The sequence below is a fragment of the Scaptodrosophila lebanonensis genome, unplaced genomic scaffold (assembly GCF_003285725.1).
Source record: "Scaptodrosophila lebanonensis strain 11010-0011.00,11010-0021.00 unplaced genomic scaffold, SlebRS2 tig00000043-arrow-pilon, whole genome shotgun sequence".
Lineage (NCBI taxonomy): Eukaryota > Metazoa > Arthropoda > Insecta > Diptera > Drosophilidae > Scaptodrosophila > Scaptodrosophila lebanonensis.
Window position 1 is genome coordinate 14,013,969 of NW_022060545.1, and position 23,408 is coordinate 14,037,376.

The 23,408-nt window shown below is 41.8% G+C and overlaps 3 protein-coding genes across 3 annotated transcripts in view; all 3 read right to left on the reverse strand.

The window, feature by feature from the left end:
• The window catches only part of LOC115623264, a 51,299-nt gene extending 29,067 nt beyond the window's left edge, over positions 1-22,232 (reverse strand). The window contains exons 1-7 of the mRNA XM_030517534.1: positions 22,072-22,232; positions 21,073-21,292; positions 19,038-19,173; positions 17,355-17,639; positions 10,760-11,290; positions 9,497-9,693; positions 6,085-6,950 (exon numbers count right to left, since the gene is read on the reverse strand). Of these exons, the coding sequence (XP_030373394.1) occupies positions 6,085-6,950; positions 9,497-9,693; positions 10,760-11,290; positions 17,355-17,639; positions 19,038-19,173; positions 21,073-21,292; positions 22,072-22,106 (2,270 nt within the window). The 5' untranslated portion in view covers positions 22,107-22,232. The remainder of the gene's footprint in view (positions 1-6,084; positions 6,951-9,496; positions 9,694-10,759; positions 11,291-17,354; positions 17,640-19,037; positions 19,174-21,072; positions 21,293-22,071) is intronic.
• Positions 13,140-14,649, reverse strand: LOC115623266. The gene is made up of 2 exons (XM_030517537.1): positions 14,622-14,649; positions 13,140-14,484 (listed from the first exon to the last, which is right to left on the reverse strand). Exon 2 carries the CDS (start codon positions 14,478-14,480, stop codon positions 13,323-13,325), a length of 1,158 nt encoding a protein of 385 aa, XP_030373397.1. The 5' UTR covers positions 14,481-14,484; positions 14,622-14,649; the 3' UTR covers positions 13,140-13,322.
• A 627-nt stretch (positions 22,233-22,859) lies between the features above and the next one.
• Positions 22,860-23,408, reverse strand: LOC115622542 (kunitz-type serine protease inhibitor bitisilin-3-like). Its single transcript, XM_030516509.1, has one exon. It carries the CDS (start codon positions 23,406-23,408, stop codon positions 22,860-22,862), a length of 549 nt encoding a protein of 182 aa, XP_030372369.1.

A 23,408-nucleotide genomic window follows, 5' to 3' on the forward strand; every position in this document is an offset into this window, starting at 1 on the left:
ATTTGAACAGCCTTACCATACTTAAAGCCGTCAAGCTCAACCAGTAACTGGATTGCCTCAACCACTTGTACATCGACTACAAGTACCCTAACGTTCTCTGTGGTGAACTCTCAATCAATGTATACTACAGTAGCGACATCAAATGGCAGTTTGTGCTCCACACCCGCCGTTGTGAGTACACCGGCTTCAATCACAAACTTAGTTGCAAATCCAACTCTGGACAAATTTTGCTCGTTTCAAATGTCAGTACCCGGTATTAATAGGAAGCGGAAAGGAGCCGTCGAGTCACTAAAATCGGCTCAAAAAAATAAGCCAACTCCTGTCAATACAACCCAGGGACAACGAACTGCGTCCTCCTCTCCGGCAGCGCTTCAAAATAATAGATTTGCAGCCCTTTCGGAAGAAGCTGATTCCATTATGGAAATGGAAGAGCCAGATTCCGAAGATCCATCGAGCCAGCAAAATGAAGCCAGCCGTTTCCAGCAGGGAAGTAGTATTCCTAAGCCTCCTGCTATATGTGTGCCACAAGTTAACAAATTGGATAAGCTGGAGGTGGCGCTCAATTCTGCTGTCTCCCCTGACGATTACGACATACGCACATCGAAATCTGGGATCTCGCGTATTTATACGAAGAATTCGAATGCGTTTCGTGCAATAATCAAATTATTGTCCAATCAAAATTGTCAATTCTGGCACCACCAGTTGAAGGAGAACAAACCCTGCAGATTGGTGCTCAGAGATATTCATCCCAATGTACCCAGGCAATTAATAGAGCGCACCTTTACCGACAAGGGCTTTACAGTTTTGAATATATATTGCCCCAGAAAACCGGACTGGCGTAACATTCAAATTAATGAGGAGGATGGTGAGGACATAAATAATGTCAAAACAAGACAAAATATGTTTTACGTTAACCTCCAGAACGCACCCAACGTTGCTGAGGCACTAAAAATAACTCAAATTGGTAGACACAGGGTTACAATATCAAAGGCCAAACAGAGTAAAGAGCTGGTACAATGCTTCAGATGCCAAGATTTCGGGCACACGAGGAACTATTGCCTTAAAAAGCCGGTTTGCGGTAAATGCTCGGGGGACCATGATACTGGCTCAAAATCATGTAACCTGAATGATAATGGGGAATTTATATGCGCTAATTGCGGCGAAGACCACATGTCGAGCTTCAGAGGCTGCAAGGTAAGAATTGATCTAGCCAAAAAACTTAAGCCAGCTGTGAGGTTGCCGAGAGATGGTCTAGTCATCGGTAGCAATAGGAGTTACCCAAACAACCAAGGCAATAAAGTACAGTTCATCTCAAGCTCTGCTGTTAAGAGTGGCTTCTCTTACGCTGATGCAGCAAGGCCAATTGAAGGAAAGCGTACCATCGCGCCAACAAACCAAAACTCGCCTCGGGCACACATTTCCGCTGAAGATTGGCATCTAAACAATAAATTTAGTATGCTGGAAAAGGCGATTTTTGATCTAAACGCAAGAATGGATCAAATGTATAAGCTCATTCAGGAAAATATGGATTCCAATAGAGCCTTCCGTGACTTGGTACAAAAACTAATATCCAAATGTTAAATCCGCTGTTAAAAATCGGATTATGGAACGCACGGGGCCTGGTCAAAAACAATGATGAACTCAGGCTTTTCCTAAGTTCAAACTCGATCGATATCATGTTAATAACCGAAACGCATATGCGTCCTGGCTTGAACGCATATTTGCCAGGATACGACCAGTACTACGCTAATCATCCCAGTGGCACCGCTAAAAGTGGTTCTGCAGTCATCATTAGATCAAGTATCGCTCATTCACAGAATGAGCCAATTCTAAAAACAAGCATCCAAGCGGCCAGCGTAACTATACCGACGAATGGTGGAAGCATCAAAGTCTCCTCCCTATATCTTCCTCCCAATGAAGCTTGGTGCAGGGCCGACTTTGATCTATTGCTTGCAACCTTAGGAGATAAGTTTATTGTAGGCGGTGATTTTAATGCAAAACACCAATGGTGGGGTAATTCCAGATCTTGCAGGCGAGGAAGGTGTTTGCAAGAGGCCATAGCTAGTACTACTTGCCAAGTTCTTGCTACTGGAGAGCCAACTTTCTACTCTTACAACACACGGCTTAACCCCTCTGCACTAGACTTCTTTATTGTCAACAGGATTGCCCTAAACAGACTCACCGTTGAAACAAAATATGAGCTCGCATCGGATCACCTTCCAGTAGTAGCGACGCTACATCATGCACCGCAATATAATCCCAAGAGGGAATATATTCTACCACCTGGCTCCCGTATTGATGTTTTTAAAGCCGATCTCGAAAGAAGAATTAACCTGAACGTCGAAATTAACAGCCCAGAGGATATCGAAGACGCGATATCAATCCTCATGAAGAACATTTCACTGGCTGCGTCTTCTGCTGCACCGAAAACTTTACGCTTGCCAACCCAACATAGTCAAGCTAGTCTACCACCAACGGCTGCTGCGCTCTTAAGCCTGAAAAGAAGAGTCAGGAAAGAATATGCAAGAACTGGAGATACTCGCATTCATCAAATCTACAAAAGACTGTCCAATCGACTGCAAAAAGAGCTTGCTAAAATCAGACAAGGCAGAATTGATGACATATTGGAAAGTGCTGGTCCAGATGCATCATTTAATTACTCGCTCTGGAAGCTTACGAGGCGATTCAAGAGGCTGGTCATCCCTAAGACTCCAATTAAGGATCCTTCAGGTGGATGGAGCTATTCCAGTCAGCAGAAAGCTGAAATCTTTGCAAACAGCCTAGAGGAAAGATTTAAGCCTTTTGACTTTACATCAGCAGATAGGCGAAGGGTAGTCGAGCTTAGGCTGGAGATGCCATTCCAAATGGCCTTGCCTGCAAGCCCAGTTACACTGCAAGAAGTGGTACAGCAGATAAAAAATCTAAAGGTAAAAAAAGCGCCTGGAGAAGACCTTTTAGACAACAGGACGCTGAAACTGCTCCCCACAAGGGCTCTGCTGTATATTGTTTTGCTCATGAATAACATACTCAGGCTGAGGCACTTTCCAAACTGCTGGAAAATGGCGCTAATTACGATGATTCCAAAGCCAGAGAAACAGCATACTGAAGTAGATGGATATAGGCCGATTAGTCTGCTACCTGCCCTCGGGAAGATGATGGAACGCGTGATTCTGGACCGGATTCTCCAGCTCGAAGCCGTGACGCGCAGAATTCCAAAATGGCAATTTGGATTTCGAAGAAGTCACGGAACACCGGAACAGCTCCACCGTGTGGTCAACTTCGCCCTGGAAGCCATGGAGCAAAAGATGTACTCAGTGGCTGTGTTTATGGATATTAAACAAGCTTTTGATAGAGTGTGGCATGATGGTCTCCTCTGCAAATTGAAAGGCATACTAACTCCTCAATTGTTTCAACTCATCGAAAGCTTTCTAAGGGACAGAAGCTTCAGAGTTGCTGTTGATGGAGTGAAATCCACGAGGCGCTCAATTTGTGCAGGAGTGCCCCAAGGCAGTGTTCTCGGTCCTACCCTGTATACATTATTTACTGCTGATATGCCTGCACCGCAAGAGATCCTTGGAGTAGACGAGAATGACGCACTAATAGCTACTTACGCAGACGACACTGCGGTGCTTACCAGATGCAGAGATATCGATGTAGCTTCGGAAGCCTTACAGCAGTATGTAAGTAGTTTCGAGAAGTGGGCTCTGAATTGGAACATTGGTATCAACGCCAGCAAGTGTGCGAATGTCACATTTACAACAAGGCCGTCGTCATGCGGAGATATCACAATGTTGGGGTCCACGCTCAGTCATACAAATTCGCACAAATATCTTGGTGTCATTCTGGACAGAAGACTCAACTTCAGCAAGCATACAACAATGGTCAAGCGATCGGTCATGGCAAAAGCCGGAAAGATGGCATGGCTGCTTGCACCCTGCAACAAGCTGTCTCTGCACAGTAAGGTGACAGTATACAAGTCCATATTAAGTCCAATATGGAAGTATGCGCTACCAATTTATGGCATTGCCGCTGCATCGAACCTAAATAAAATAAGAGTTGCGCAAGCTAAAATACTCAGAAAAATATGCAACGCTCCCTGGTATATGCGCACTAGGGACATCGAAAGAGACTTATGTGTCCCCAAGGTTGGCGATGTCATTCAAATGCACGCAAGCAATTACGAGAAGCGACTCGGCAGTCACCCCAACGCACTAGCGAGGCGGCTCCTGTCCAAACCTAAGAAGAGAAGATTGAAGAAGTGCCATCCAAAGGATCTCCCCACAAGATCCCTTGTATAAAATATATAATATATATCATAAAATATAATTTCATTTCTAATGTAAAACATTGTAAATATTGTATATATGTACATAGATATAAGTGCGTCCTATAGATGCTTACTATAGACAACTTTTGTATTCCCTAACTTTCAACTAGCTTAAGCTGCCATATTGGTAGTAGAAAACTAGTTTAATAAATTGTATATATGTAAAAAAAAAAAAAAAAAAAAAAAAAAAAAAAAAAAAAAAAAGAACAGCCTAAGCCAACAAGAAAGGGCAACGAGCGAGTTCATGTTTGGCTTTGCTGGCTGCCGACTGCACTGCATGACAAATAGTGGCACACACACACAGAACTCACAGGCACAATCACAACCACATACTCGTCTCCTATAATGCCTATTCCCACAGGCAATGCAATAAATACTAAGCAATGTCGAAAGAAGGCCGGACAGCTGACAATTGGAGCTACCGGCTCATGCCGTTTGCCTTGCCACTGACACAAATGCACGCAAATCGATGCGTTATGAAAGCGACTCGCCGGGTCATAGGGCGCCGCAGAGCAGCAGGAGCCAGGACTGGCAATAGGCAACAGCCCGCCCAGATGTGCACTTGTGTTGGTAAACATGTCAGTTGGCATTGAGTGGAGCAGCAGTGCAGTTGATATTATGCATGTTCGTGCAATTAATTTAAGTCTCGTTTACAATTGAAATGGTAGCGTGCAACAAGAACAACAGCAGAAACCAGAAACGTGGGATCACGGACAGGGCAGCCTTCGTTCGTAGTCTGTAGTTTGGAATGAAGGATTTATATTGCTGGATTACCGCACATAAAGTGGACACGTACAGACCACACGGGTGGAAGCTGTAGCTGTAGCACTTGCTGTTGTTGCTGCTGTTGATGCGACTGACCAGTCAACCAGAACTCAGCGCACACAAACACAAATACACACACACACGTATAGAGACAATACCAACCAACAAGTTAAGCAAATAGACTGTAACATTAATTGTGCGGCAGGGCACGATGTGAACACTAGCAGGCAAATGTAAGTGGATATGCCTAAGGCTTAAAAGTAAACTTTAGATAGATTAAAAAAATTAGAGGGTAGTTAAATAATAATGAAGCGTAATCAGTTGTAAGTTCTAACGATAAAAATGCTTAAGTGATGGAAATATTTTTATCTATGCAAACTATTACTTGTGCAAAATAAATAAATAAATAAAGAAAGAAAGAAAGATACAAATAGAAATCAAATATATATACAAGTATATCGGATCAAGTGACTGGGGTAAAATATTTAGAAAAGATGAAAACTATAAAAAAGGTATAATTGATATTTGAATTGTTAATAACATAACATTGATTGTAAAAGTAGAATAGACATGAAATATTAAATCAACACTAGAAAAACTAGCAAAAAACATATTTCCAAATAGCCTGAATCTGAATTTTAATCAGTTTTTGTTGTTTGGTCGGTTTGTAATAAAAATGTTTAATATAGAAATTAATGTAAATGCACTTTTTCTAGTCACGATTGAGAGATTTCTAAACGAGACCGTAAATACCGTTGTTATTTTTAATGGCATTGAATGAAGTTGATGCAACGCTCTCATGTCAATGTAATTTGTCAACATACATTTGAAAATGACTGTAGGTATAGCCTACTGGCCCTTGACATGCCCCCGGCTGTTTGATAACCGGGATAGTAAATCACAAGCATGCTCAAATGAATGAATGTATGAATGACATTTGTGGTTACTGGCAGTCCTTACGCAGCCCCGACCAATCAGCCCCTACTACTCACCTCTTGACATTTCCCAGAAAGTCAACAGTTTGATTCTTGGCCGACGATGTGAACCAAGTGGCCGAATGCAGCTCCAGCTGGGCGCGATAACAGTCGTACTTAATGTACTGTGTGCAGTAGAGCGAGTGTGAGATCAGTTCCTGGAGCATGTGAGGCGAGAATTCTCGGTAGCGTATGTTGAAGCTGAAGTCCGATTCACGAGCACTTCGCACATCCACCTGACTGGGCAGATTATGCTCGACGATTGTTTTAGTTGCGTTCTCGAGGCTCTGAAAGTCGCACTTGACATGAGCTGGCGGAAACACTCCATTCCCATCGATATCGATGAGGTAGACATCCGACTTGGTGAAGCCGAGCAGGGCCAACTCCTCACACGTCTTGCGGTACTTGGTGAAGTGGCAGTTCTTGCCAATGTAGCCTGTGTGCTTGCAATCGCAGGTGACGCGATCGTCCTTGACGAAACACTTGCCGCCATGTTCGCAGGTATTCGGCCGCTTGCAGGGATCGATGTAGTTGCAGTTGTCGAGAGCCACTTCGCCGACCACACGCTCCGTCTTGACCACGTGCCGTGGTTCGATGAGATGGCCATTGATCTCAATGTCGCGTATACAGCCAACCAGACCGAGAGCTGCCGACTTAAGGCTGCTGCCAATGATCAGCTTGTCGCCGATGTTGAAGGTAAGACCAAACATTTGGCTAAGCGTATGACGGTAGTCCACCGTAAATTTGATTTCGCCTCCCTTGTAGTTCAACTCGACGCTGTGCCAGGAGGTGGAGCGATTGATTTTGATGGTGGTCGAGTGGGTGACGTTGTTGTTCACATCGGGCACTAAATCGAAGCTCAGCTTGTCCGATGTTAGACGGATCTGGTAGTTTGGGTGGTTTGAGTGCCAGTTGTATTATTTTGACGCGCGTATTTTGCGCCATTTTGTAATTTCCGTTAGTTTTACATTTCCGGCAGTACATGTTAGGGTTATCGTAGCCGTTACCGTTTGTCCGAGGCAACGGGGCGACGAGGCGTTTGTCGTTGTTGGTTTTCGAGGTTTTATCGCGTCATGTGCGTTGTCGTGTTTTTCCAACGGATGTTGCACGTATCACGGCATTAGAAGTGTGGCAGTGTAGAGGGGAAGAGATGAAAAGAGAAAGGTTTTTAGAATTTTGTCTGAAAAATTGTTATGGCTACTAATAGCTATGCCCACCCAGAGTTAATACCACAAATGCAATCAAATTGTGCGCCCAATGCACAATTTAAATGTTTACCTCTGCCTTTGCTTAAATCACGCATACGCCCCGTTTGTGCTGACACCGATGGGTATGGTCTCCTGTTAAATTGTTCAACATTAATTTGTGACAAAAATGTTCGCATTTATGAGCCGGCACGCCAACGTCCACGCACTTGCCGTTAGATTTAAGGCCTGTCTGACTGTCTGTCTATATGTTTGACTGCCTATTTGCTCTGCCATATAACTCTATTTATGAGTGTGTGTGCGCGTGTGTATTTATCTATGCTCATTGTGAATTGCGCTTTTTTCGTCGCTCGCTGTCGCTTTTATGCAAAATGCAAAACACTCAAATTTTATTGCATATTTCATTAAATTTTTGGTGGCAGCACAGCGTTGCGTCGACTATGTTTCTGTATGTTTGTGTGTCTGCAAACAGTAACACCAACAACAACTTCAACAACAACAACTTCAATTGCGCGCGCACTGACAATATTTCAAATGATTTTTACAGTCAAATGCTGTGTGTGTGTGTGGATTTAGTACGCTTCTGCTCTGCTCTGTTCTATTTTGTTTCGTTTTGTTTGCCTTTGCGCGTTTTGTCTATTTGCGTGTTGTCAATAAATTCGATTTTCGATTTGCGATTTATGTGTCGCCCGCGTAGTTATTGCGCCATCTCTCAGATGACAATTTTTCGTGTTGCCCACGTTTTGGGGCGACATGCAAATTTATTTGTTTGCCACAGCCGCCCAGGTGGTAATTTTGTGGGCAGCACTAACAGTGTATAAATAAAATGCGCTCGCCACAGGGCTGACAATGAAGCCGAAATTGATGCGTTTGAAAAAAAAATAATGCCTACATGCCTGCAAGCCCTTCGCTATAAATAAATACTATAACATCCATGCACGAGTATTTAAGTGGGCTTGTGTGACGACATTTGACAATTGTAATTTGACAAAAACTATAGCGGTATGGACGTTGACTGGCATATGGTTGTCGCACATTTTATTTGGCCATCAATTCTGTATTAATTCGTATTCACATAAATTTTAATGCCATTTCAATAAGGCAAAAGTCGGGCGAAAGCAAAATAAAATTAAATGAGTTTGCCCATAAATATTTATTGTTTTTACAAAATTTCCATGTAACAATTTGTTTGGCTAAGAATATGTTCATAGCCGTTATATGGCACAGCCATGGCCAGACCGAAATGGCAGTAATTTATTGACAGTCAGTTTATATTTGGGGGTCAATACTAATAACAGTATATACTTGTAGAAGCTAAGTCAGCAACTGACTGTGTAACCAACCAGCCTGCAATCAAAGGCAAAGCATGAAAATCAACAATAAAATGCAAATAAATATTGCATATTCCCTTTGGTAAATTTCAAGATGTCAAATAACCAAATAAACCGATAGAAAGACTAGCAGACAGACATACACAGAGAGACGGAGAGAAAGAGAGGCAGACAGCAGCCTGCGGACTCCGTTTGTTTAAATATAGATAAATGGCAGTGGCATTATTTATGCACAAGCCAAAACACTTCAACACATAAGCACACACAAACACACAGACACATATAATCAGAATATTTGAAAGCCTCTTTTGTTGCTTGTGTGTAGGCGTGTACGCAAAATGGTATATTTGAGCTTTGACTTCTATTAAATTTTAAGGACATATTGTGGCCAGTTACGCTCTTTTAGATACCACAATTCTATACCGTTAAGTGCTTTGCGTAATAAAAGTTACACAATCATAACACATCCGTATGTGTCCATGAAATTTGTCAATTTCCATGTAACCAACAAAACCTTTGGCTCAGCTTGTTCTTATTTTATTTTTGCGAAAAAGCAATGCAATTTGTTTTAACCTCTTCATATTTTGCGCCTTTTATGCGCCAATGCTATAAATCTCTGAAATTTCAGTAATTTGTGTTGAGCAGAATGAATTGCTGCAGGCAGAAAAGCAATATACGCACACACACACACACAACAGACCACACTTACACTTACTAAGGGCTCGGCCACACGCCACACATTCGATTTGCATTTCGTCTGCCAAATGTTGCTAAGTCTTCTTAAATACACGCCGCATCTATGTATGCGTATGTGTGTGGGTGAATGTGTATGTGCAAATGTGTGTGCAGTTCATAAGCTCATGCTTATGCTTGAATGCTCTAACGCACACTTACCTCCCAGAAGCCATTTCCGGCACTCGTCGTTACGTCACTGTAGGCCAGCACCGCGCCCGGTCGACTGCTGCGGAAATCGAATTTAATATTAAATTCTTGGGCGTGATTTATGGGCCACCAAATGTGTGATGTCGCAAAGGGATATGTGATGGGTATGACGTTCACTTCATTCTCAAAGAATTCCGCCTCCAGCACACCTGTGGATAGAAAGTAGATGTAAAGTAGAAAGCCAGTACAGTGAGATAGCAAAGGAGTAGGATTTACTATGTTAAGGCACAGGCAAGATAGCTAGGTATGCCAAAAATTCCAATGACAAATTGTCAGAGTTCATCAGCTGGCCTATGTGTCTGCATCTCAATGGATAAATTGCATCAGGGCTGCACACTCTATTTCAATGCTGCACCAGTTGTGAATAATGTTTAAGTTTAGTTTTGACTTTGCATTTGGATACCTCCCTAAATTATATTTGAAGCTTTAAATTTATGATCAAGGTATGTGGGAGGTATATAAAAATACTCTCAATATTATAATTCTTGGAAATATTTATGGAAATATATGGAAAAATAATCAAAAATATTGTAATTATACATTATTTAAATGTTAAAAATAGTATTGCGTATGGGAAAATAAAGTCCAGTGAATTACTTTTCTTAGAGCCTTATAGAGAGAATTAATATTGAAGCCAAATAAGTTATTTCGTCCCAAAATATATATTTCATAACATATAACATTTTTATAAATGATCAAGTTGTAAATTCCAGTTCCTGATCTACAGCCTAATGGGGTCAGAGACGCATTACGAGTAGACTATCAAGACGTAGTTAGTTATGTATTTTGAAAGATTTATAATAAATGGTTCCTTGGATACCTGGAAAGTAAGGAACAACTTTCAATGCAGATATCAACAATAATGAACTAATGAGTCTCCTTGTGCATGGGAACGTTTAAAAGCAGACAAATATTATATTTTCAATTTAAAAATACTGTGTTAAGAAACAAGTTCGAGCTCATAAATAGTTTAAGTTAAAATATACATTCGCTTAGCATTTTTTTTTTCAAGTCGCTTGTTTTGTAATTAAGTGTTTCTTGAAAATTCAACGATAAGTAGAATATTGGAGAAACTCTTCGGGTCACAAATGGTCAATTATTTGTAAATAACACTGGGTTGAGAGTTTAGATGTGGTTTTTACAGTGTAGTTCGTTTTGAGCTATTACCGAGCATAGCTCTTATATCATAAATAAATTGCTAAGACGCCAACTCACCATGATAGTGCACTTTTGGATTGCCACGCTGCAGCTCATATAGAATGGATATGTCATTGTAGTAGACATACTTTAAGCTGCCGACAAAGTTGTTGTGCGAGGCTAGCCCCTTCTTTTTGTGTAGCTCCGGGCCGCCGCCAAAATAAATTTCTGGATCGAAGAGTAAATTTGCGCTGGCGGTGGCGGGCAGGTCCAGCATCTTCATCTGGTGATCAAGTATAATGGTCACCGAGCGCTGTTCATGCAATATTGTCAGGTTGTGCCAATAGCCGCGAGTTAGCTCATCAGTCAGCACTGTAGACATGACGTTGTCGCCAAAGTCCAGTTCCACATAGATCGACTGGTTCTTAATGGAGGCGGCTATGTACTGATGCTTCAGTGACTCCCCGCTAGCATAGAAAAGCGCAGAGTCGTCGAAATTCGTGCGAAACATGAGGCTAATGCGAATAGTGTTCGAGTGCACCCGATCTTTCCAGTCGTAGATGCGGTAGGAGACGTAGCTGGCGCCGCGTAAAGTGATGATAGTGGCAGCTGAAAGAAAATTAATTAAAATTAATTCGAAAATGTGTAACATGTGGAAGGGGCAGGGGCCAGGGGCCAAGGCAACGTAAGATACTAAAACAAATGCTCAACATATTCAAAATATGAGTCGTATTATGTGTGCTTTTAAGTTTTATAGACTATAAAATCTTTACTGCTGATTAATTGTGGTGATACAATAAAAAGTTTGAGCTTTTAAGAAACTTTGTCGGTAGGTTAATGGGCTAGAACAGCTTTTAGCATATTTTCAGTTCGCCCCCATTTGCTGTGGCAGCCACAGAGACCGAGCAAAGTCAAACACACTGGGCAAAAAAAAGCTGGAAAATGCGCACTTTTTGTGAATGTGCCCAACAGGCCGCCGGCACTGTCCGTATGCATTATCTCGACGACTCTGCCAACAAAAAAAGAAGATTATATTGTTTGGACAATACGCACGCGGTGCATTTGTGCCGTACGTGCAGAAGCAACCTCTTATCCCTTCCCCCAGGCAGCCTGATGGCGGGGGCCGAATGTGCAAATCGTGTAACGTTGGCGAGTGTACAAAAAATGGACTGACAGGAAGCAGGCGCAGTGCTTAGCGCTTATCTGACCTGGTGCAGCAGTCACACAGACGATGCACTGACCCGATAATGCTCCTGTCTGAACTACTTTCATAAACTTACAGTAGAGCCCCAAAGGCGTGTCACCTGGCCATGACCAATTGCGGCTAAATAGGGATTAAGTTAAAAGCGAAAAACTCGCAATTAAATTAACATTACTTGGCTAGCAATTTGAATTCATTTCTTGTGGGTTCATTAGACAATTTTTAGACTTTACATCAGCGTAGCGCCTCTGTCAACATTGGTAGATTCTTAAGGTCTTGGATTGGGCGTCAAATCGTGCCTTTACTGACCTGGTGGCCATACTATATGAACAATATAGATGTTTGGAAATGTTTAGCACGCACAGCTTAGGACTCTGGAAGGCACTACCCAACTGCATTGGAACTGATTACAGGAATGAAAAGGGTCTGGGAAACTACTTCACAAACTTATAAAAAGGATTTATTTGACTCTAATCCACAAAAGTTCACGGTTAACAGTGATGGCTGAACCCATTAGTAATTATTTATTAAATAATTAGAAAATACAGAAATTCTGCGCCCATTTGTTTGTATTGAATTCGTTGAAGCTCTGTAAAAAAATTATTAATCAAGCTAATTCGCTAACTATTACCACTTCTAGTGTATAATAAAAAACTTTTATAAGCTGATATTTAGCTTCAAATTAAAAAGCATAAAGTATTCTAGTCCGTTGCGAGTATAACAATAATATATAATAAATAATATTATATTTTTCCTTTAAAATTGTTACTGTAATCAAACGGTTTATACTACATACTCGTGAGTCCTTAGTACTGAAATGCAAAAATCTGTTGTCTTGCTCTGTTTAAATTGCGAAAAATAATAAAAGTCAAGTAACCCAGGCACTAGACTCTTCGTCTCCATACCATATAGTATCATATATCATATGTATAGATTATCCAGACAGACGAACGGACGGAAGGATTGCATTTTGAATCTAGATAAAATTGTAAATTTTTAGCTTGATATTAGCTACCTTGTTGGGTATTATTGTAGAGGTTACATTGATCTTTATGTCCACATTAATATTGTAACACATTCTGGAAATATACGCACCCTGATACCCTACAGAGGCTCACTGTTCATGCAATATGGCAGAGGCTCACCTCTTTGCAACATTCTTGAGCTCCGTTGGAAAGAGAAAGATCTATTTCCAAATGCTTATTATGCTTTCAAATATTACAATAGGAATCCTCACAAGAAATGGAATTGAAACCATAGTATATAATAGCAAATTTATTTGTATATAAAAACGTTGCAAGCAACTCTATTTTCACTGTAGTGAAGATGCACTTTCGTAATTTTATGTTCATACTTGCGTAATTTTTTGTTGTTTTCTCATTTTGTTTTAAGTAATTTGCATACGTTAAAATTTGTGCGGTAAGACCACAACTTATTATCCTAAATCAGGCCGCAACGGACGACCTCGATGGGATTCTTTGTCTTGCCGTTCTTGGTGCCAAAGTCCCTCAAGCACTGCAGCACTCGGTCACCATCCATGACGCGTCCGAAGACCACCCGTCGCAGGGGAACGACAGTCAACGGTCTGAAGCTTATTGAATAGTTAAGAAGGCCATGCGGAAAGTCCTTGCGGTAGTCCCATGTGTAGGACAATATGCCGCTTAGCTGCGAGGGATCCAGCGGAGAGCGACTGTAGTGATTTTTGGGAAGCATATCAGTCTGAATGCGCTGCTCCAGTTCACCCTCCAGCCAGAGGTCGGGAAAGATGCGCAAGATTCGATGGGCCGATACATCATTGTACGTGGCCATACGCACAAACTCCAGCACCACCTCCGGACTGACCTCCGTGAATAGCTGAATGAGTATGCGGCCAAGGGGACGGCCATTACGGACAGCCAGATCGAAGAATATGACTGGGCGTAAGAGTGCCTGGGCATGCTTTGTGCTGCTCTTCTCTCCGGGCATGTACTGGCGATACTTTTGCACCGTAGGCTCTGGCGCATCGCGCTTCATGGGCGGCACTGGCGGCGAAAGGGGGTTATGGGTGTCCACCATGGACTTTACGCCCAGCAAACGGCAGCCAATCCGTCTGTTCTTCTCCTTCACATCGCTCAGGAAGGTGCGCAGCTGGTGGCAATCACGGTGCGAAGGGTAATCGCGTTGATTGAAGGACTCCACTTTGCCGTGTAGCCGCTGAATCTCGTTAATGCGGCACAGCAGCATAAGATTCTTGCAAAAGATATCCTGCTTTTTGGCCACGCCTGCTGCCAACTGCGGTATGGCCATAACGGCAGCCTCGCGTATGCGAACAGGTCGTTGGTCGATGACTGATTTAGCATGACGAACCATAACCTGATGCAGTGCATCCTTCCGCAGTTCTATTATGCTATGAACGGGAAGTTCATGGGACACTCTCTTGCTGCTCCTGCTCGTGCCCCTTTTCTTGTCGATGCTCTTTCGCTGCAGATTGTGCATTATTCGTCGAAACTCTCCATAGGTAGGCAATCGGCGCCGGAAACGCATATCACTCAGCATTCGACTCTGGATCTTCATTTGGGAGTTGGGCCCACTGACCGTTAAACGGTGGCTAGAGCTCATATTGCTAATTTAGGGAAGTGGATTTGAAATGAAAGTGCCACCAAAAGAAGCAACTTAAACACACTAAACGTTGCAAATGTTTGTAGTGAGATGCGTGGTTGTGTGTGTACTCGTAAAAATTGAATTGAAAGTAAAACTTACAGGGAGGGATTTACGAAATAACGTAATTCTGCCGGCCAACTTTGACTGCATACCAAAGCAACCGCATGCCTTGCGCTGACAAGTGATGTCTGGCAGATGTCGTGACGTTTTTAAATGAAATTGTTGCAAATTTTTGCAGCCGTCCTGTGGTTGCGACCGGGAGTGGTGCGCGCAACCAGGCTCCATTATTCGTATGTATATAACACATGCGAGAAATGTCAGCCTGACAACTTTTGAGTTGCGGAACGGTGCACAGTGGTGCGTAATCCGAGTCCATATCTTTTAATTGTGCACAAAGGAGAGCTACTTCCCCTTTTAAATGGTGATTAGATGCCAAAAAGTAGATCATGCTAAAGCTACTTTTTGATATAGATTTCAAATGTCCGTCCATTTCAGCCGAAATAAAATGGCCATTCCATTTAGTCTATCCACATTGAGGCACAGATACTTTTTAATCACGTGAAATGTGTATCTTCAAATGCTCTAAGCTCTAGTTAATAAATTCAATGGTTGTAGCTTGTAATGGATTAGAAGCAGCTACACAACAGAAACAGGTAAGAGAGAATTTGAAAATGTTTAAAGGTTTATAGTTCGACTTATTCAGGCTTATTAGTTGATAGACATAAATTAAATAATTGGTAGAGCAGTGCTTTCACGGTTGCTAAGAGCAGGGAATGGTGTATGTGGTTACATTATACTTTGGTTCCTACTTTGTTTGACATTCGTATTGAACTAACGTACATATTCGTATGTATTATCATTTCCATTACATTTCTCGTATGCAACTTTTCTATTTAACATAATTTAATGGGCGTAATACCCAAAACATTTCCATTATAATTTGAATGAAAATCAATGAAGCAAGGAAATCAAAAATAATTATTTATTTTCGTTAAGTTATATCTAAGATTCTAATCAAAAAAATAAGGTATAATCTTAATTATTGTTCCTTCCAAATTGATTATTTTTTTTAATTTTTACCAAAAATTTGAAAATAAATTGTAGAACATGTGAATAAATGGATTGACTTCGGGGCTTCATAAGCTTATCTTTAGCCATTACTTGCTAAACATTCTTAATTTCTTAATGCTCGATTTACTTAAACTCAGAAAAGAAAGTCGTGAACGCATCAGTATATACATTTTCAAAAGCCTTAAATCGTAGCTAATTGAATGGATTGTACGTCCTATTGTTATTTGCATTTGTCATTTTCAGTAACTATTTTTTTCTTTCAAACTTAAATGGAAGGTAGATTTAACAAACGAGCCACTGTGCGAGAGTGTGGCCCAGCGTTGGCTCTGATTTTGCAGATCGAAAAATCTTGCAGTCTCTTTTAACAAATTCCATACAATTTGAGTTGCGCGTTCTCAATGCATTGTCGGTGCTTCAGAGCAGATATGGCAGGGGTTCGTCATCATTGTCTTCACCACCAGCCCACTATAGTATTCCGACAGATAGGCAGTCAGTCAGGCAGAGAGACAGACAGACAGACAGACAGGCAGGCTGGCTGACTGGCTGGCTCGTCCTTGTCAACGTTGTTCCTGTTGCAGTTGTCATTTTAGTTATTGCATTACAGAAGCGCCTGCGTTTGATTATGTCGCACATTCGTGTACCACCTACGAGGATACACGACTACAATGCCAGTTGGCAGATTTCTGTGCTGCGCTGTGCTGCGCTGTGCTCTTTTAATGGCCTGACACTGTTTCCGCTATAGCTATGATGGCGGTACAGTGGACGAGTACAGTGGCGACTGCATGTCGCTAACGGTTCACTCCATGGTGCCGTGTAATTCGCCAGCAGTTTCCCCTACCGTCAGCCGTTGCGGGACAGGGTCGTAATTGTGATCAGACGACGGCTAACTGTGAATGCTTGACAAACTCGCACGTCACGCGAAAGTTCGGTTCACATGGCATTTGTCCTTGACAGGCGCCATTTAGAGAATTTTCAAAATGGCGTCACCGCACGCTGTTGGAATTTTGCAATTTGCAGCTGTCCGTGCCATCAATAGATGACCCTAAACCAAGCTGCTCAGCCGCTCGATGGCCCTTTGCACACTTTCATTAGTTGTCCTGCACTTTAAAGGCGTGCACACGTTTTCGACATCATTTGCATGCAAATTTCAGCAAAAACCGAACGCCCGGCTACCTACGGGTGCACACAGCCGCGCCCACAGCCCAAATACACTGCCCAGTTTGCCGTTGTTATATTTTGTGACAGCGGTTGGCAGTCAGACTTACTCCTCGCTCCCCTGCGCCTAATTGCACAGTGTCAAAAAACGTAAACGAGCTGCTCAATTTTTAATGGCTTTGCATTTTTAATGGCATCGCGTGGCTTAATTGGGATTATGGCACCGCCGAATTGGCTTTATGTCATTAACTAAATACCTGTCGAGCGACGGACGACGAACGACGAACGAACCGTTGCGACGGTCCGGTCGGGTGCGGTCCGTCAGACAGTTAATACATTTTAAGCTCAACAAACTAATTTTGCGTACATTTTGCCAGGCAGTCAAAAAGTCAAACACTATTTTACATAATTTATGGTCGGGTCATTAGCGTGCTCAAAAGTGCAGCGGCGTCGGCTTCGGCGTCAGCGTCGGCGGCTAACCGCAAGCAAACAAACATAGTTTATAATTAAAACAAAATGGCGCCTGCCGAAAGCGACAAAAAAGAGACGCAACAACCCCAACCCCAACCCCAACACCAACCCCACAGCTGCCCCCGTCTTACTTACTGTAAATGTCGCAATGCTCGCCCTCGTAGTGGGTGCCGAAGCAGTCGCACGAATAGTCGGCGTAATGGTTAATGCAGCGGGATCCGACAAAGCACAGATTGTGGCGAGAGTCGCACATATCGGAGCACCCCTCGTTGACGTTCTCGTGCTTGGTGGCCACCAAAGGAGCAATGGGCAGCAAATCGGAGGCGGCTTTTCCAGAGCTAAGCACAACATTCCGTATGCAGCCCACAAACGATTCCGTGATATATTTGACGCCATGCAGCTTTTCCTCCGAGGAGAGGCCTGTCGATTGTTGTTATGGCGTTATGGCATTATGGCGTCATGGCAGGGCATTGTTTGTTTTATGGCGAAGCCGAGATAGTTTGGGAATGAGACAATAGCAGATAATGAAGATTAATTAGCATGAAAAATATTTGGAAAAATAACTTTATGTGATGGCGAGAGAATTGACGAGAGAAAATGTATGCATAATTCTGTTTATAATTAAAGTTTTTGTTTGGGTATTGCCTGTGTTTTGGTCGTGCGGCAGAAAAGCTGTTAATTAAAAAAGTTAAATGTTAGTTTTGTATTTAGGGAATTTTGGAATTATGGACATCGGCATTGCATGTAGTTGTCGCTTCATTTATATAAAATATTCAACATGACGTGAATTTGAAACTTTATATGAATTTTGAACATTACCGCTTTATTAACTATTACTAAGGCAATTAAATCCAATAAATTACTACAAATATTTAGCCTTTGATAATGCACACACACTAGTGATGCTTTTGTGTATATTTTTAAAGTCACTAAACACCGAATACACCGAATTTTGAAATACTGAGTCAGACAGCGAAAATTAATATTGATAGTTTGTATGCATTGTCTACCTTTAATATTTTGATTACAATTCAGCTTCTATTTAAGATATGGTGCACATATGCACTGTTGTTTATTTGATTCTGTTTCGATTGACAGAAATGCCTTTAAGCCATTTATTAAATTATTTATTGTAATATTAACCTAATTGGTCAATCAAATGTAATCGCAACAGAAATAGCTTTAGGTTACATAAAACAACTATTATCCAATTTTAAGATAAATAAGCATTTAATGTACCGTAGGAGAGCATACAAAGTGGAAACTTCTACGAAAAGTATTACCAAGTTTTTGGGCAATTGAAAAAACACTTCGAATCAAATTTCATATCAATTTTTTCGCAACACATCGTTCTAGTACAATTTATTCGCATATGCAAAAATATAATTGAAACACGAAAATGTCAAAGAATTGGACTTAAATAACACGCAAAAGCCGATTTCAAAGTCACACACACTCGATAAAAAAAAAACATCAATACGCAACGCAGTGGCAAATGAGAAAATGTTATCGAGCCTGCAAATGCGTTTATATATATATATATATATATATATATGTATGTGTTTTTGGGTGTGCGGGTGTGCCTTCCAAATTCGATTTGTAGTTTTCATTTTGCAGATCTGGCGCATCACATTTTCGTCTCTGTTTGTTTTTGGCAGCCAATTGTATATTCGAGGCAAAAGCGCGCAGCATTGCATACATTTGGGCGCTTCGGATACCTCTTTAATAGCTACGCCACGACCATGAAACATGAGCTTTCCCATAGACACCAACACAGAAACAGAGTGACGGTAGAGAAACAATTGATTTTGCACTCACCTCCGACCAGAACCACCGATGGCAGATTCGTGGAGACGCCATAGTTGTACTCGTGATTCAGACCTTTCAGATAGACCTCCTCCTGACTATTGTCGACGCGTGCAATTAATCTTGCACCATGGACATCGATGCGCACCTGTGCGTATGCCAATGCCATAGAAGGGTGGAGGGAAGAGATGTGGAGAGAGAAAGCAGTTGGTATATCTGGTTATAAAGCATTAAACCAATAGACAAACATAAACCAGCGAGCTAGCAAACTGAAGCCACGTTCTGCGGCGCCCTCTCAATGTGTCTGTCTATGTTTTGTGTGTGTGTGTGTGTGTGTGTGTGTGTGTGTGTGTGGGAGTGTGTGTGTGGAAAAACAAATGATAAAAATTTATGAATTTATGCGTTTCTGCCAGAGTTGAAGTTGGAAGTTGCAGTGCCCAGCGATAAATTTTTTGTTGCTATGCACATGTTGTTTTTGCTGTTGCTGTTGTTGTTGCCACTGCTCCTGTTGCTGTTGCTAGTTGCATGAAAAATCTACGAAAATGAATTGCAACTGTGCGCGCGTTGCACAGGGATCAGCTGAAATTCATTAGGAATTTTGTGTGTTATTTACGAGTGCGTGGCCCTGTGTGTGATTAGTAGTGAATAGGTTTGTTTTAAATATGAAAATGTTGTTGTTGCCCACACTTACTGCACACACACACACACACGTGGCCAGACACTCGACTGTTATTGATGATAGTGGCGCTGATGATGATGATGCCATCCCTGTTACTAAATATCTATATGGATGTTCCGTCTAACTCACCACAGAGCATAAGTTGGTGAGGTAGCAAAGTTGAATGCACATAAATCAACTTGGTCGCTTTGTTATAAAAGTTTGATAAAGCGTTTTACAGCACGCACACAATCCCATGCTCATACACACACACACACACTCACACAACTACAAATGCACACATTGCTGTAAATGCTGCACAAGGACACCGGGCACAGTAATCTTGCTAATTGCATGCTGAACGCATATGCTTGTTAATGTTGCCTACAGCAAGAAGAACAAACTACAAACTACTCTAACTACAGTCAAGCTTCAATCAACAAGCAACATGTATTCTGCTTATTCATTTTCTACAATTGGCTTACAACTTTATGGTGGTTGTCTGTTGTTTCTAGACAAGTTCAAAATGGCTAAAGTTCTTTCTCCCCTAAAGCAGCAAAAGTTCTCATTTTACCCAAATATCATGCAATATTTTAACACTTTAAGCTGCTTTTGTTAAGCTAATATACCTAAGTTATCTTGTACGACTAGTTGCCAGTAGACTAAATGTAATTAATATAATAAAGCGGTATTTAATACTTAAGGCATTTCAAATATAAACAGTCCCTAAATGTTATACTTTTTTGAGAGCTGAGAAGGACTATTGACAAGGGGCAGCGCAATAATAAAACATGCTTCTTGAAATTTAACAGAAATCTGCGACTCTGTTAATTTCCTTTTCAAATCGGACATTACTCCATTCGTTTTGTCACTTTAAATTATTTCTGATTACCAGCATGTGCGCTTGAGTTTGAGTTTTGATGAAAACTGTTAACCAAATTTGTTTGAATAATTTATGAAATCAAGTTTATTTTCCCTCTTTAATCTTTATTTAAGAACTGCCCTAAGGAGGACAATTGTGGAATTTTATGAAATTTGTTCAATCATGCGTTCTGTCATGATGGTTGTGACGTGATTCCAATCGGGTGTCTACTCACACCCACATTGTGTGTTTTTGAATGATTTTTGATTTTGGGGCTTAACAAATTTATTACTGGTCTTTTCCACGTCCTTATGCTATGAAAAAACCAACGCACCAGTAGTTACTACTTTCAAATGGTACTAGAGTTTCTCACTATAGGAGTTTGACTGTACAATAACTGCACGGACTCCAACTTCAACCGCAGAGCCGCAGAGAAAAGCTTGGAAGTATGTATCTGCCAGCCGCTGGCATGATTGCCCGGCCGAGCTGGACCAACCGAGCAACCAGGCCTGTAACTTTGCACTCACCATGACGCTGTGCCATTCATCTCGATTCAAACTCTCACCCACTGTGACACTCGTTGAATGCTTGCCAAAGACATGTACCACCTTTAGTTGACCCTTCTCGACAATCACATAGAGTGCATAGGGGTCCAAATTAATGCGATCCGGATTCTTAACGTTGTGATAGACTAGCAGTCCGTGCGGCAGTCGTGTGCGAAATTGAAATGAAATTTCACGACATAGTCTGTGTGCGAAATAGAGAGATATTATATACGTATGCATGTAGTATATTTCGTACTATATGCACATATCTACATAGTTCCGAGAGATGAGTGATTTGAGGAGTCTGAGAGGTAGGGTGGAAAAGCTTAAAATGTATTCTCTTCCCCTGACTCCCTTTGCTTCTGTCAGTTGTTGGTGACAACGTGAGATAAAATTAAAACTAAATTGCTGGCTTGCCAAGCCTTCAACCAGAGCTACAAGAACCAACCACAACAATAAGTAGTTTTGGTAGACTTTGCCGTCATTGCTGTCAAGTTACGTTTCATTTTATTTAACTGTCTGCCTATGCGTATTTTAAATGATATTTTTATCTTACCTTAATACGCATGTATGTAGTAAAAACGTTTTGCCAAATTGAATTTTAAATGCCAGCAAGCAACAAAAGTCATCAGATAGGTATGAACAAGAAAAGGTCTGCAATTGAGCAGAAAGTTTAATTTCTAACAATTGTGCTCGTGCCCCTGCCTCCCAAGATAAAAGGCACAACAACAACTTTTGAAAATTTCTGGCTCGCAATGGCTTAAATGCTTAAAGTGCCACCTGTCCCACTAATTGCAACATCCTCGACAGCGCTGAGCATCATCAGCGCCTGCTCATGACACATTGGATGCCAGCGCTAACACGTCCGGACGCAACCAACCGGGCATGCAAAATGCAGAACACCTCAAAAACGTTGGACAATGAAATCGAGGTAAATGTGACACCAACAACACCCAGCCTGCTGGGCCAGCACCCACTCACCTTAATTGAAACGTCTGTATGATGTCGCCGTCCATTTGAATAAACGTGTTATTTTTGGCGAAAACGAAAGTCTTCTCCTGCCCAGTCTCGGCGAACGTCAGCTCAGGGCCGCGCTGGTCGATGGGCACCGGTGTGGTGCCCTCGTTTCCCGCTCCGCCACCTCCTGCACCACCTACATCCGCACCTCCCAACGCGCTGCTGGGAGTATAGGGGTTGGCGTAGGGAGAACTTTCCGTGGTGCTCGGCTCGCGGGTTGTAGATTGCAGAAAAGGTGGTAACGTGTCTAAGTGAGAGAAAAATAAGAATGAAATAGTAGCACGAAGTGAAATGTTTGTTATTTGAAAGGTTTTTTAGTTTATTTGTTATATAGTAATGATGGTAAAATTCTCAGATATAATTTAATTCAAGTAAGTTCTAATTATTTTAATTTGAGTGCCAGAAATTTTCCCATGCAGGTCATCAGAAAACCATGCGACCACAAATGCCATTTTTTCACCTTTTCGTTTTTCCGATTCAACAATTTTATCTTATTTGATAAATAATAAATAAATAATTGTAGTAAATGCAATTAATTTGTCTTTTTAACATTTTATTCTTACGTTTGTTTGTTTTGCAACATGAGACTGGCAGATACTTAATTCTGAACATTTCAAAAAGAAATACCTATGTATGTGTGAACTTTCTTTTTAATTTATATTTTATTAGCGCTTGGCATTCTTTTTGTTTTTTATTCATTTCTATTTAAATACGGATATTCAAATTAATAAACTCATTACGAAATATATTGCCTACTTACGTGGTCCGCCAATGCAATGGAAGAGACACTCAGCCTCTGTGCTGAAGCGATTATGTGGGTTACCATCGCATCCCCCCCAAATAAAGGTGGCGCATTCATTGGTGGTTGACTCGTAGCGCCATTTGTATATATATTGCTTACAGGGGCCGGGATCGCCAGGGCCCGTGCACTTCTCGTACAGCTTTTCCTTAGGCGCTTGCACCATAGCGGAGTTATTCCCACTGGCACTACCAGCACTTGTGCCCACCGACGATGCGCCTGCGCTACCGCCGCCAAGATCCCCAAGTGATTGGCCAAGAACGTTGGTGGCCCCGCCTCCAACGCCCAGACCAGCACCACTATTGACGCTGCTATTGCTGCCGCTATTGCTGGCCCCGATGCCTAGGACAGGCATATTGCCACTCATAAGATTGGCATTGCTGGCACTAGCATCACTTTGGACCACTCCGATCGAGTTGTTAGCAATGCTCAGACCTCTAACAAGGCCATCCTGGAGGCAGCAGAGGAGCGACAGCAGAAGGAGCAGCAGGCGCAGCTCCAT

Coding starts and splice junctions, on each gene's coding strand:
- LOC115622542 (XM_030516509.1), bottom strand. CDS start 23,408: ATGGAGCTGCGCCTGCTGCTCCTTCTGCTGTCGCTCCTCTGCTGCCTC.
- LOC115623266 (XM_030517537.1), bottom strand. CDS start 14,480: ATGAGCTCTAGCCACCGTTTAACGGTCAGTGGGCCCAACTCCCAAATG.